Genomic DNA, 15,548 nt, shown 5'->3' on the forward strand with positions numbered 1-15,548 from the left:
CATGTACTCAATATAACAAAGTTATTGAGGTATTTTACATTCACCTTTTCCTACTAAGTCTTGGAAGTCCAGCCTGTATTTTCCATGTCACACCTCAATTCAGGACTGGCCACATTTCAACTACGCCAAATTCACACGTGGCTCATGGCTACTGTGCTTCACAGTGCACACCTAAGTGGGACAGGAGACTCATGTTCTAGTTTGATTACGTTTTTATTTGTACTGGGGTGCAAAAGAATGGTGCATTTTATGCTTAGTGATGTCTTAGATTAGATGAAATAGGGTAGTTTTTACCTTGCATTGAAAAGGGGATTTAAGGTAAGAAATAAATTTAGTTAGGGAAAAATATTTGTTTCTCACACATACCTACTATGTAGTTTTTGGAAGAAAGTTGTCTGAGAATGCAATTTCTTGCACAATATTCCTAAAAATGAGTTCAGTGAGTCACCATCACTGCTGGCTCTTCCTCTACTTGGGCCCACGTGGGTGGCTGAGGTCCCTGAAATGTCTTCTTCTAGGTTTTCCAGCACCCTCCTGGGCTCTCCCATACCCCCTTTAACCTCTTCATGCCAGCGTTGTTTTAAAAACTAAAGGGCATATTGCTGTTTCTATCTCCTTTTTTCCCCATCCTTGGGATGGTAAGCCAGCAATAACAAGAAAAGACATATTTTCCAAAGTCATTGATTTTTCTTTTGCTTTGACTTTTCTGATCAGTTTCTCAGGGGGTTCCTCATTCTTAAGTACTGCTTGTTTCTCCAACATGATACAATGAGCTAGGAGAGTGGCTGGGCATAGAGCTTGTGGAATGTCAATCCTTCCTGGCTGCTTTCTCTATACCACATCAGAGGCACTCTTTATATTGGGCCGTGACAATCATAGAGGCTGCCTTCTTATGACAAAATAATTGTACTTGATTGACACATACAGTTCAGAAAGACTCCGGGGCTCTGGGGATTTAGAGGACTGGAAAAGCCTCTGGAAAAGCCCAATGTTAGTCTCCATAAATTTGAAAGCACAGTTTCTCACAATATTCAAAGTGCAATGATCCTCTGTAGAATTTTTTAGTGTTAGGGCAGCATCCCAGGGCAAGGCTGCTATTAGAAGACTAACACAATGCTCCTGACCAAAGGCTTTGAAGCCAGTCAGAGATTGCATGTCTGGCTCTGTCATTTCCTGGCTGTGTGTCACAGGCTGACACCTAACTGCTCTGACTTCAACTTTCCTGGGCTAATATAATACCTATTTTAGAAGGTGGTCTTATGAGGATTACATGTACATCGTCTACCACAAGACCAGCCTAAAGAGTTTTCCACAGATTGTATTCATGATCAGGGGTCAGCAAACTGTTTCTGTAAAAGGCCAGGTAGGCATGGTGGCTGCAAAGTCTCTGTTGCAACTACTCAACTCTACCCTTGTAGGGTGAAAGCAACCATAGACATGTGAATGAATGAGCATGGCTGTGTTCCAATAAAACTTTATTTACAAAAGTAGGCTGTGGGCCAGCCCGTGCTCTAGGCAATGAGGGGCTTGCAGAGATCTAGTGCAGGAGGGCGTTCTCCCTGCCACATTTTGTGCACCAGGGTCTCTTGAACATAGCACTTCAGCGCATTCAGTGGGGTTGACTGGGTATGCCTTTGGTTGTGAGGTAGTTCTGTTTCTGAGTTGATGATTTTGATATGCAAATGGCATCTGGGACCCCTGGACTTACTTTTCATTCCCTCTCACTTTAGCCTTCTCTCTCTCTCTGCTGTTCACTTCACCTCCTTCCCCTAGCTCCTGCTGTCTCTGAGTGCAACGTATCTTATACAATTCCTTTCTCTTCCTCTGAATCCTTCCAGCAGCATCTAGTGCTAATGGACACCAAGTCTCCTGTGTGTGCCCCTCAGAGTCCCTGGAGTATGCGCATGCCTGGCTTCTCCGAGAGCATGGAACAGTATCCTTCCAGTGATCCACTCCAGCCCTTCCCGATCAGGGCTGGTGCAGCCATGTCTACCTTTTAATTAGCTGGAAGAAAGTGGTCATCTTGTGGGGAAAGAAACACAACAGCATGAAGGTGGTGAGAGTCCTCTCTGATTCAGCACAGCTGTTTGAGGTGATGGATGACTCTGAATTTCCTACCTGCTCACACTGTCCTCACATCAAAAACCCCAAAGACTTTCTTGATTTGAGGATTTCCTCACATTCTAAACAGAAAGCGCAAATGACCGAGAATTTCTTTCCAGGAGCCTAATTAACTGATTTTCCCTTCATGTCACAAGTATGAAAATACCAAGGCCAATTTGACATTGTGGTGGGTTGTAGGTGACTCAGCTGTCTTTAGGCTTTCCTCGAATAACTTATTTATGTTTTCCAAGACTTAATGCCCTGTCAAGCTGAGGAAGAGTCTCCCAAAGCCATGCATTCATCAAAATCTTGGGTTATTAAGTCAACATCAAGATTTGTTAGCCTAAATATGCCTTTTCCACTTGATTTCGCCACTTTCATTCTCCGGCATGTGGCCATTAATCCCTGGAAGAAAGAAACCTGCCCACCTGTGGTTTTAGGCCCAGGCTGTGTCCATATTCATGGCTGAAGGCCTGCTGCTGTTCCTTCTGTCGCCACTCAGTCTTCTAATTAGATTTCAGCTTCGCCATTTGTTTTCCTAGGGATGGACTGTTATTTTGCCACTTGCTCATTTGTATGTGTAACTTCTACGAATTAAAACAAGAAACTTCTAGACAAATGAAAACATGTTTTATTTACAAGAAAAAAGTCTGTACATTGTGTATACATAAAAATATACAAAACCAAAATAGAAAATATCAAAGTGTTAAAATGTGTACAAACACTTTTAAAATGCGACTCCTGGAAAACTTCAAGCTTTAATTAGTTTGAAGAGTACACATTTCATTTTAAAAATTATCATACAAAAGAATTCCCAAAGCTGTTAAAAAAGTTCATTGGTTTCCACTGGAAGAATTGTCTAAGTATTTCATCTAGAATAAAACAGGATTTGTTATAAATGTTAGATTTTAACACCACCAATGCAATTTCTTTGTTTCCAATCTACCTAGCAAGACTATTTTCCATAGAACCAGTAAATGTTTCTTCTAATCTTTGAAAGCCATGAGCTATAGCTAAGCTTCCCTTCAAAGTTCAGTGTTAAATCAGGCTTCTGACTAGGATAAAATATTAAGGTAGTGTTCTACCTTCATAGTACCTTTTAAATAATTCTGTCAGACCATTTTAATGTAGCCAAGATGTGCAGAGTATGAGTGTGTGGGAAGCGGTTGGCGGAGGACTGAATTTTTTTTTTCTTTTAACAGAAGGACATATAACATTTGCTTCCTTCTCTCAAAATATTAGTGGTTACATAATTAAAATAAAATTTATTGTAAAGGTTTCAGTCAAAAATATTGATGAAAAAGCAATATAAAACCAACCATGTGTGTAGATATGTATATACACAATTATATAACTATATCTACTACATGTACACTTTTTATACTAAGAACTAGATCAATGTCTTTAATTCCTTAAATGTCATTAGCTCAAGTTTGAACAGAAACATATTACATTACTTTTTTTTTTAACCAAAAGGCTTCATTCATTTAATAAAACAAGAACTTACATTTTATTTCCTTGAACGGACAGAGAAATACCTTTCATTTATCAAGTGTGTAAATAATGCCCATGTGACAGAAACATGCATAATAATCTCATAAGAGAACATCCAGAGTATAAAAGACAAGTTGAAACTCAGGGACATTTTACCTAAGCAATTAATTTCCAGATGGAGTTGCCTTGATCAGTCATGTAACCACTGGGTAAGAGTTCTAAACTATCAGAAAGAGTTCTAAACTATCAGAATCAAAACAGACAATACGATAGAACATACCTGGAAGCTACCTGGCCAATAGGTTCACTCATGTCTTTCTGATAATTCCCCTGGTCCCACCTCACTCCCTTTCTCAGTCTCTTACCACAGCTAAGCAGAAATTCAACCAAGTAACTGACCACATGTACTGTGTGTTGATCTATAAGAAAAACTGGAGAGAGAACTTGAATCATGGCATTTGTGCGTATGAAATTCGATCACATACTGGCACTCATCTAAGACTGATCCCACTTAATGCACCCAAACGGGACCTACCTAATTAATTCAGGAGATGTGTTACTGCTCAGAAGAGTCAATCAGCAGCGTAAGTATGATCTGTCCAGCAGAATGAACTGGCTCATACACATGTAAGAGAGTGACCCAGCTACTTTGATTTCCTAATTTTGAAAACGCTAATGATTATTTTAGCATTTCTTTTTTTGCAGATGCTATGGCTACAATGACTGAGGACTACTGGAGAGTCCAGGATTGATTAAGTGTCTGGCTGAGAGACCAAGAGGACCAGACACATGGGAAGTGCTGTTTCTCGAAGCTCTGCCTTCAGGCAGACAAGGAAAGACCTGGTCATTCAAAGATGTATAAAAGCCCTCCCTTGCCCATTTTAATGCACAAGCCTGATGCTTACATGCAACTTTTAACTGACCATCCCTTGGTCCTAAGCACAAAGTTCTCTGTAAGAGCAGCTCTATAAGGACATAGTGGGAAAGGTCAGCTCCCTGGGACGAGCATCGGTATTCCGTGAGAACACCAGGTCTGTTAAAGGTTACCCACCTACCTGGTGTGACTGGCTGGAGAAATAAGTTAGGGAGAATCTAGATGTGGTTGAATTGTCATTGCTGCTCAAAATTTGTTTCTTTGTGATAATAACAACAACAACAACAACAACGGGTGAAATTATCTTGAAATACAAAAGAATGTTTGTTGGTCCTGAGAGTGAAAAAAGGAATCCTTAACAGCTTCAGCTTGCACCAAGAGGATTTTTTTATCAGTTTCCCTTCATAAGAGAGGATGGAAGATTTTGGAAGAGACAGAACCTGGGAGAAATTCAGTGAGCTGCCACTTACTGTTAACTACTCCACAGAAGAACTGTATGTTTATTGGAATTCAGTAAATGTGGCATGTAAGGATTTAGTCAATGTCTGGCAAAATGCTGCCACTTAGGACCCATTTGGCTAATACTAGAAGTAGTCATCAAGTTAACTATAACTGCCCAACATTTTCTTAGAAGCCAAAGAACTTAAACTTTTATAGAAGAATGCCCAGTCAGTACTATATTAATGTGTGTATTACATTTATTGACTGTTGAACAGACCCTGATTCCCAAGAGTCTTTAAGGCCATAATAAATGCAAAAATTGTAACTAAATTCCCTTTGTACTCTTCAGTCTTTCTTGTAACCTCAATGAAACTGAAAGTACTATTTTAAAAGTACAATGACTACGACAAAATTCCATTTAAAAATCTTTAAAGTGTTGGGTTCTGAGGCTTTTGAACTTGAATATTTACACTGACCCCAATAAATACTCCTCTAACCAAGTTCTCATGTCAGCCAAGGGGGATTGTGCTGGATAGTAAGGATGTCTACAAGTAAATCCACTTGCAAAACTATAAAAGGAGCTTCAATAGTCAGGGGCATTTAATGGCCTGGAAGATCTAGAAAGATCCAAGGAGGGTAGGGAGTAACATTCATCCACCAGAGCCACCTCACCCACATTCCAGAGTTGCTGAAATTATTACACACATGTAAACATAAGGACAAGACAAAGTTTTTTCAAGAAATTAGAAAGGAATGGCCGGGCACCGTGGTGGCTCACGCCTATAATCCCATCACTTTGGGAGGCCGAGGCAGGCAGATCACAAGGTCAGGAGATCGAGACCATCCTGGCTAACACGGTGAAACCCTGTGTCTACTAAAAATACAAAAAATTAGCTGGGCGTGGTGGCGGGTGCCTGTAGTCCCCAGCTACTCAGGAGGCTGAGGCAGGAGAATGGTGTGAACGTGGGAGGCAGAGCTGGCAGTGAACCAAGATCGCACCACTGCACTCTAGCCTGGGCGACAGAGCGAGAGACTGTCTCAAAAAAAAAGAAAAGAAAAGAAAAGAAAAGAAATTAGAAAGGAACATGGCTTAACCATGTCTATTTAGACGTAAGTTAATATATAGGACAAAGTTACCTATCCCTTCTCATTGACTTAGTAACAAAACTCTCAAAATGGGCTTTTATTGGATATTATTGTGATTAAAACTTTCCAATTTCTCCTTCACTATTATAACAAGCTATAGGAGATGTCTTGTTTTCCAGCTCCATATCTGCTGAATAGACTAACCAAACAGAAGCCTTCAGTCTCTGTAAGCCATTCTTGCTCAAGAAAGTAGTCCTGAGAACAGTCTAGAAGAAACCAATCCTGAAACAAAGAAAACTTTTCCACTAAACTCTCCTGACATTCATACATTTTGCAAGGGAGAACGCATTTAATTAAGCTGCTATTGTCATTGCAACAAGTCTTAACTGTACCATGGAGATATGTTTTGGTTATACATTGAAATAATAGCATGTTTAATTAAGGTATTACAGAATGTTTCTGTTTCACTATATTCATAGCAAAAATTTTTCAATGTATCAGTGACAGTTGAGATTAAAGAAAAAATCAACCCTGAATATAGCTAACATATTGGGATGAAAATTTCCCTCTAGCTGCCTTTCCCTCTGACGCATCTACATATTTTCCTTGTTAATAAGCAATGCTTTCACATAAATTATTTAATTATATGGCTTTGTCATGCTGCTGACATAAAACATATCTGCAAAAGCAAGGACTGGATTCCTAAATGTCTGTAGGAAGATTTAGTGAAGATTCAGTGCTCATCACTGTGGAGTTCCCACTGGCTGATAAAAACCTGCAAGAAACCTGTATAATAAAGACAGGCGTGCATCCCTAGAAGCACAGGGTGATGGCTCCAAAATCTTTCCTTCTAGTTTGGAAGGAGCAAGGTGTTTCCCGTCTTCCCCAGCGCAGCTGTGCCAATTGTCAAGTGTGTCACTGACTATGCAAAAGCTGCAGGGTAGATCTGCAGGTGAGGAGGTACAAGGCAGAAAAGCCAGAACCGGGGAGTGTCCAGGGGCACCTGCAGCCCTGTGATTCTATGTTACTTGCCAGTGATGTGCCTCCTGGTGGATGTGATACTAATGTTCCTGGTTGAAATACTGCAGGGAAACAAAGGGCCTCCTCTGTGGTGCTATATGGAATTTGGCTTTTTCTTGGACCTTTCAAGATGGATGTTTTCTGGTTTTAGAACTCGGTCTTGATGCACAGAAAGCAAAGCATTCAGTGGGCAATGGGAGGCAGAGATGAAGAATGCAACGGTTGGAAATAAAAGCCTTTGCCAGGATGTGCTGGGAATTTTTTGCTGTTAAACACATCGGAGTGATAATTTCAATGTCTGTCATAAAACCTAGGATATTTAATGATGAATGCATGTATAACTGACACACTCGATGCTGTAAATGATGTCCCTCAATATGAATGTTTCTAAACATAAACCACTTCATATGGTCAGGAACATCACCAAAACCTGTCATTGAAACCAACCCTGACGAGGGGTACTCATGGCAGAAGAATAAGTTGTTAACATTTCTGGAGGTATCATCATACCCATGGTCATACACGTGTTTTCTTTCTAGCTATCCTTGGTTTTGCATCTTTCTTGAGTCTTATTTTTTTAAAAAAACCATTTCTATGTTCAAAGCAGTAATACATACTCAATGGCTTAGAAAGAGAAGGATTCTCATGACCACCACTAAATTACTGTTTAAAGACTCAAAACTACACTGTCTAAAATCTATCTTCAAGTATTCTTTTGTGACTTTGAGTACAACAGTAGTACCTTATTGCACATTGATTCCCAAGAAACCCTTTTTAAGAGTGTGGAATGACTGGACTTGGTGCAGGGCAGTGCACTGCCTGGAAGCCGGGCAGAACCACCTTGCCCTTGCGATGCAAATCCCCCTGCGTGCCCGTGTTCAGGCGCTGCACCAGGAGCTTCTCATAGAGTAGTGGGTGGTACGCCCCGAGGGTGCAGGCTGCGTCGTAGTACAGCTCGTGGTAGTGGCACAGCTCCGTCTGCCGCACGGATGGGATATATTCATACACGTGCACCTCTCTGCACATGGACATCATGATGAGGATTCCTGACATGAAAATCAAAAATTAGAACCTAATGAACAACTCCATGTGAGAGGGATGAGTTTTTTGGGGGAGGGGTGGTGGTGATGGGATATGACTGTGGCAAGAGACACTTGCTTTGCACTCACTTTTTTGTTGTTGTTGCATTTGCAATGTTATAACTTCCATTAAGTGGTGTGTATGCAGTTCATGGAGTATGGGGGCATATTAAAATGTAATACTATATATATATATCTATTCGCTCATTTAATTTATCACTGTGGGCCTGGTAAGGAGAGATGAAAAGAAGTCAGTGAACTTAAGGGAACCACACGCTAGTGAAGGACAGATTTGCAACCCCCAAATCAGAGTTTCCTGTATCACATTCTATACACATGTCCCATCTGGTTTGCAATGATGGGACAGTTATGTTCCAAAGAAAGAAATGCCATAAAAACTAAATTATAAAATAGTTGCTTGATTATAAATTGACTATAATACAGTTGTTTGAAAACTCGTAACATAAAACTGTACAATGGATCAGCTCTTATACTATAGTTGTCTGAATGGAAAGAAATGGAATTAAAGGGACAGAGTTTAAGATTCATATTAAAATTATTTTTCTCACTGAACTATCAGTGTTAGAGTTTTAATTTTTTAATGTTTCAAATAATCAGCTATAACAGCTAATCATCACTGAGTACATTTTATTCTTTTTTTTTTTTTTTGAGACGGAGTCTCACTGTGTTGCTCAAGCTGGAGGGCAGTGGCGCGATCTCGGCTCACTGCAAGCTCCGCCTCCCGGATTCACGCCATTCTCCTGCCTCAGCCTCCCAAGTAGCTGGGACTACAGGCGCCCACCACCACGCCCGACTAATATTTTGTATTTTTAGTAGAGACACGGTTTCACTGTGTTAGCCAGGATGGTCTCGATCTCCTGACCTCGTGATGCCCCCATCTCGGCCTCTCAAAGTGCTGGGATTACAGGCATGAGCCACCGCGCCAGGCCTGAGTACATTTTATTCTTTATCTAGACTAATGGCTTTCTTTCTTTTCTCAACACCACCATGCCACTATTAACTTGAAAGTTAAAAAAAAGACATCTCTTTTCTGAAAGGGATGTCCCTTGTTATAAAAAACATAAAGCAGCACAGTTATTCTTGTTATAGCCAATATTTATCTGAAGATGACAGTAATATTCCCTAATTAACCAACCATGTGTGCAACACAAAAATCCCATACCAGAGGAGTCCTGTACAAGGGACACTGGGAGAGAAGAGAGAAGGGGCCTAATTTTGCTGAGGGGATCCAGAAAGGCTGCCCAAAGGTGGAGAAGTGTGAAGCTCAAGGGGCTGCCTGGTGGACAAGGGGTAGAAGGAAACAGGAGAAGGGATACTGCTCCAGAGTCAGCAAGGATAGCTTGTGTAGTAGATGTCAGAGTCATGATATGGTATCATAGTTGAGAGTAAAACACACTCCTAACAAAGACAAGGGGATTATGCACTTCAAATTCTATGCAGTCAAGTTGCTCTCAAGAGCGATGGTCAGAACCTCAAGTTACTGGGTCAATTCCTCTTGTTTTTCTCCCAGGTCCTTCTACCAGTTTCCTTCCTTCTTCCATGGCTGCCTGGCTGCTGCCCCTCCCTTAGATCAGCCTAAAGCACTGTGATTCAGGCATTCGGGTGGCACCAATTGAGAAAAAGGAAGCAGTACCCCCCAGATGCTCGAAGTGTCTGCACCCGTGGAGAAACATGAGTGCAGTGGTCAAAAGTCTGCCTCCTGATTAGTAATGACTGCTCTCAAACATTTTTTCTCCCCTGTATAAAATCATAAACAAGGAATTCACATGGTGAATGACATCTGCCCATGGAGAATTACATTCTTTTATTTCCAGTCACTTGCCGACATGGTGAAATCCCGTCTCTACTAAAAATACAAAAAACTAGCTGGGCATGGTGGCATGTGCCTGTAATCTTAGCTACTTGAGAGACTGAGGCAGGAGAATCACTTGAGCCTGGGAGGCGGAGGATGCAGTGAGCCAAGATTGCACCACTGGACTCCAGCCTGGGCAACAGAGCGAGACTCTGTCTCAAAACAAAACAAAACAACCCACAAAAAAACCTAAACAAACAAGAAGTGCTCTGGTGTGAATGTTCTCTGGTGGCTGAAGTTTTCCCAGAGCCTGTGTCTGTGGAGCTGAGGACGGCTTCATGTTTTCTAATCAGGGGCTACAGACCAAGTTGCTGTGCACTGCCCAGCATTGGGAGCTCCCCATCTCCTGGGCATGACATCTGCTCTGCCAGCTCTGCACAAGGAACCACGTTGAAGGGGGTGGACTTCATCACGGGCATCATTAATCAATATATTTATTACAACACTTTCCTTGCACATGGCAGGGGGGTGGCTTCAAGGGTGTCTTTTACACAAAGTCACTGTATAACCTAGCAGTGGAACTGTACCCAGAAACCACAGTTCTTTGCTACTTGGGCATTTCTATGAGCTAATAACACAATGGCATCCGTAAGGACTGGAGTCAGTTGTGTTGGAGTTGTGACCTTTGCAACTCTGGTTCTTAAACTGGATGGTTTTCAAACCATGGCTATGTGAAATTGCTATAAGGTGTCTAAACCCTTCCATTTTCTACACTAATCTAGTTGTAGGCCAGTAACACACGTTCCTGGACCAGTGCTGGTCTACTCTCCATGCTTTAAGGACCAGGTTGTTTTAACACACATATTTTTTGAAAACTGCTGAGGAATCCCTAAGTTGTCTCATAGGTAGCAAGACATTCTGCATGTTGACATCTGATCTAGATTTGAACTGCTACCAAATCCAAGTAACTCTGGGGAGCTTCCCTATACATCCTTGCTATCCTCTTAGACTCAAAGAGCTATCAGATGCTTGAATCTGATTGTTTTTCCAGAGAAAAATTTTACCCTTGCTGCTAGTTAACCGTTATATCTTAAATCATGTTATCTGCTAAATATACAATATAGATTTTGTCATAGACTATGCAAATAGTTATGCTTTCAATATATGTAAATAGGTACACTTTTAGTATTTTCTTATATAAGTACTCTATATTTAAAAAGAACTTCTTCAGCTTCAGAAATAGAGGGATTTGTCAGTTAGCTCATGGCAGTCCAAATTGAAAGCCAATAGATCCTATGAGAGTGGGTGTTTGTCCTGAGTTTTCTGCACAGTTCTTCCTGATCTTTGCCTATCAGATAGAGATATAGCAACAATGATTTCTCCATCTTGTTTTGTAGTCTCATGAATTGGTGGCTCCCTGAAACTATGAACCATGGCTTGGAGCATCCTAAAATTAAAGTAACAGTAGAGTCTACCCTGAGTGTTTAGGCGGCAGCCAGCTGCAGCCACTGATACGGAATTGGTATGGAGGAATCTTCAAAAAAAAAGGAAAAAAATAATTTAAAACTCACTGTGGAGTAGGGCGTGCAGTGGCTCACGCCTGTAATCCCAGTACTTTGGGAGGTCAAGGCAGGTGGATCACTCAAACCCAGGAGTTTGGGACCAGCCTGGACAACATGGTGAAACCCCGTCTCTACAAAAATATATAAAATAGCAGCCAGGCATGGTGGCTCGTGCCTGTGGTCGCAGCTACTCAAGAGGCTGAGGTGGCAGGATCACCTTAGCCCAGAGGTTGAGGCTGCAGTGAGCCATGATTGTGCCACTGCACTCCAGCCTGAGCGACAGAGTGGCATCCTGTCAAAATAAATAAATAAATAAATAATAAAACTAGTAATAATAAAACTGTGTAATGTGAAAGGTAGACAAGGAGATTTATGGTGCCAAAGATGTAGAATATTCTTTAACAAAATTTTAACTTTTTTTTCAGGCAGCATGATCAATTCATTTAGCATATGCATAGTCTTTTAATTTTCTTTAAGGCTGTTGTTATACATAAATTTGAGTTTAGATTCAGACTCTGTCATATAATAAATAGTGAAAATTATTAGTATTAAATTACATATCAATTTTCCTAAGAGTTAATAATAGTACTTAGCAATACACAAACACCTGAAGAATAAATTTCTTCATACTTTGCAAAAGAGAACTAGGTAGATGTCAATGTTTGGACATACATAACAATAGCTCTTACATGGTTCAGAATGGGGTATGTGGGGAGTAGATACTGCAGGCAGACAGGACGGGGACAGGATTAGGGAAGAATAGAGTCTTTAAGTGCTGTTTGAGGCCTCCTCAATTAAATTCAACATCTGTGAAGCTGACCACAGTACTAATCATTGGCAATTTAGAGCACCTTTCTTTAAAAAGGTAACGAAATTAAATAAAACTAAAGATTTCACCTTTAAATTTAAAGACAGTAGAAGGCCCATGACCATTCTTAGGATGCCTTGAAGAAAGTATCCTAAACGTCATACTGAGAAAAATGTTTATGAACTACCACCAGATCTCTTCTGCAATGCCCCAATGCTGAGCCTTGTCATTCACAAATGACTACCAACAGCACACAGCTCTCAAATGAACTCTGAGTCACCACCATTAAGGTCCTGTGTCAGTTCCCAACACACCCCTAGGTTCAATGATTCAATAGGAAGACCCAGAATCTAGCATAGGGTTTTACTCACGATGATGATTTGTACAAAATGATATGAAGCAAAATCACCACAAGGAAGAAGTGTACAGGGTAAAAAGTCCAGGGGAACCAGGTGCGAGCTTCAAGAATCCACTCCCAGGGAGTGGCACAGGGACTGAATTCCGCCAGCAATGAGTGGTGACCACTGCTACGAACTGAATGTGTCCATCCCCACTCACAGGTTGAGATCCTTCCTAATCCTTAATGTGACGGTATTAGGAAGTGAGGCCTTGGGAAGTGATTAGGTCACGTGAGTGGAGCCCTCGTGAATGGGATTAGCGCCTTTGTAAGAAGAGATGTTGTGGAGATGATTTCTCTCTGCAACAACACCATGTGTGGAACCAGCAAGAAGGCTCTGTCTCTGAATCAGGAAGAGGAGCCAAACTGACCAGCGCCTGCTCTCTAACGTCTCACCTCCAGAACCATGAGAGAGAAATTTCTGTTGTTTAAGACACCCAGTCTATGGTATTTGTTATAGCAGCCAGAAATAATGGAGACAACAACACAAATGAAATTTTGCCAACCAGGGAAGCTTTTGAGAGACTCAGTCCTCAGTGTTTCTATTTGAAACTGGTCATGTCAGCAGTCTCTGCCTGGCATGTACTAAAATTCCAGACTCTCGGAAGGAAAGCAAGTATCCAGCATAAACCACATTTCTTGCATAAACAGTACACACATAGTGAACCACGCTTATCAGTTAGAGGGGTGGGAACCTTCCCAAAAAATCCAAGTTCCCAGACATCAGCCAAGGGCCAGTCTTATAAGCAGGCCTTCCTGAGGATAAGCAGTCAAGCTGGCGGTGTTGTCTTTTCTGCCCGGATACCATATATGCACAAATTCAAAGTATCACATTACTTTGTAATCATTTCCCCATGCCAGACTGATGTGGGGAATTCACATCTGGTTATGCTAAAAATGTTATTGATTGTTTTTTTATTTCCTCTCTTATGTCTGCTCAGGACTACATAAAATGCAAGAAGAATACAAATCATCTAATAACATGCAATTCAGTAAAGGACAGCTTTTAAAAAGCATTTAAGAAACTGTTAAGTAATTTTGTTTAAGAACTACAAAAAATTAACAACTTTAATCACTAATGAAAGTTTTACTGCTTTCAACATGAGGCTGGACTTTTTGATAGGCAGATCAAGATTTAGACACGTTTTAATGTATTTTTTCAAGCCAATCAAATGGGTATGGGGCCAGCTGTTTTGAATCTTTAAACAATATGAATGTTAAGTTTCTTATATGGCCAGTTTTTTTTTTTTTTTGAGACGGAGTCTCGCTCTGTCGTCCAGGCTGGAGTGCAGTCGCGTGATCTCGGCTCACTGCAAGCTCTGATATGGCCAATTTTTACAAATGAGTCTATATGAGGGATTCATTTGAAGAAAATAAGTATTAGTATTTTCTAGGCAATTGTGACTCAGGAGGCATTCATTTGCTGAACTGTATGCTTTTAAACATCATATAATGCAAGATAATTATCAAACCATTTAAAAAGCATTTCTACTGGTTTTGATAAAATGTCATGTTATATGATTCAGCATAATAAGCAGAATGGGCACTTATTTATTTGCTCCAAAACCTGAATAAAAGGCAAACTTTAACACATGTTCAGATTATCACAAATTCTAGATGACTGAGGTTTCCTTTATACATCTTTAATTGGCATATATAGATATATTTGATGTGTTATCAGAGTCTAGTATAATCATTTAGCACTTAGCTTAATTGTGGTTATGCCAAAACTATCTTGTTTTCCACTTGGCAGAATATTTAAAATAACATCCCAAATCATTGAGAAAAACAAAATTTTCTCCTTGATGAAAATAGCCTTTCATTAAATAGCAAAATGAGCTCTGGATATAAAACAGAACATAATACAAGTAACAGGAAAACTACCAGTTTAAATCAATTCTAATAAACACTGGAATATAACTCACACATGAAGTAAATTAGCAGTTTCTAAGAGTCACCAATAGAACACTGCAGAACACTTTTCCGAATGAGGGGTGAGGGTGAAAGGCTAAGTGTATTAAATATGCCAGACTAACAGAACTCTAGCAGCTGTTTTGTGGTTTCTCCTTAAATTCAATCATAAAATGGAAAATAATGACAGCTACACTTGAGATTCTTAAAGAGATAAAAGTGACTTTTTAAGTGGTAGTTCTAGAAAATATTTGTAACTAAAAGATGGTTTGGAAATTTGAACCTGATGTAATTTAAGAAGACTCTACCACCCTAAACAAAATAGTATAATGCAAGAATAATACTGGAAGGTCAATTTTTAGCTCATTTACACTGCATTATTTGTTGTTATCACACACTCAGGATTCATTATTTACAGGAAAATACAAAAAGTTGTTCCTAACCAACAAAACTGTGACACATTTGACACGATCCTAAATATAGATGTTAAGTAGCTTATTATTTTGTGTTAATGTTCTGAGTTTGGGTGACACATTAAAAAATGAGATTCCAAAAGCCAATATAAAATGGAAAAGAAAGAAGTTATGACGTGTTTTTAAGCCTATTATTCTTGTGCATCTATAAATTGGCCTGAAATTACAGTGTTTGCACCTGTAAACTTCAGAAATATTAGTTACAATATTACGAGTAGTGGTTGCGTTCAAAAAAAAAAAAAAAAAGGCAAGGTGGGGGTGTTGCTGGCTTCTGCAATAAAAAGAATTGGCAATTGTACCTTAAAAAGGAGTTCCACGTGTGTGTGTATGTTGGGCGGAGGCCCTGGCTACAAGGCCTGTCTGCCTGTTAACACTCAGGCTGGGAGCCGGGGTGGGTGAGGCTGGTGCCTACTGGTGTGCCTGGATGCCCTACTGCATGCAGGTGGCAAACCCATCCAGCTGTGCATGAAGACCCCAGGTGAGATCA

At 40.3% G+C, this 15,548-nt stretch overlaps 2 protein-coding genes across 17 annotated transcripts in view; one reads left to right on the forward strand and one right to left on the reverse strand.

Moving 5' to 3' along the window:
• LOC117979235 (WW domain-binding protein 11-like) overlaps positions 1-4,103 on the forward strand; it is a 268,867-nt gene extending 264,764 nt beyond the window's left edge. For 5 of the 7 annotated variants that reach the window (XM_063594550.1, XM_063594547.1, XM_063594548.1 and 2 more), the window contains 2 exons: positions 1,839-2,092; positions 3,968-4,103. The gene's annotated coding sequence lies outside the window, so the exon portion shown is untranslated. The remainder of the gene's footprint in view (positions 1-1,838; positions 2,093-3,967) is intronic. The other 2 variants (XM_063594549.1, XM_055107452.2) reach the window with 2 other exon arrangements.
• ST6GAL2 (ST6 beta-galactoside alpha-2,6-sialyltransferase 2) overlaps positions 2,712-15,548 on the reverse strand; it is an 86,851-nt gene continuing 74,014 nt past the window's right edge. For 7 of the 10 annotated variants that reach the window (XM_008959529.5, XM_003807428.5, XM_034953593.3 and 4 more), the window contains exon 6: positions 2,712-8,064. In XM_008959529.5, coding sequence (XP_008957777.2) covers positions 7,793-8,064 — 272 coding nt within the window. In that variant the 3' untranslated portion in view covers positions 2,712-7,792. The other 3 variants (XM_063594546.1, XM_063594544.1, XM_063594545.1) reach the window with 1 other exon arrangement.

This window comes from Pan paniscus, chromosome 12 (assembly GCF_029289425.2).
Source record: "Pan paniscus chromosome 12, NHGRI_mPanPan1-v2.0_pri, whole genome shotgun sequence".
NCBI classification, from domain to species: Eukaryota; Metazoa; Chordata; class Mammalia; order Primates; family Hominidae; genus Pan; species Pan paniscus.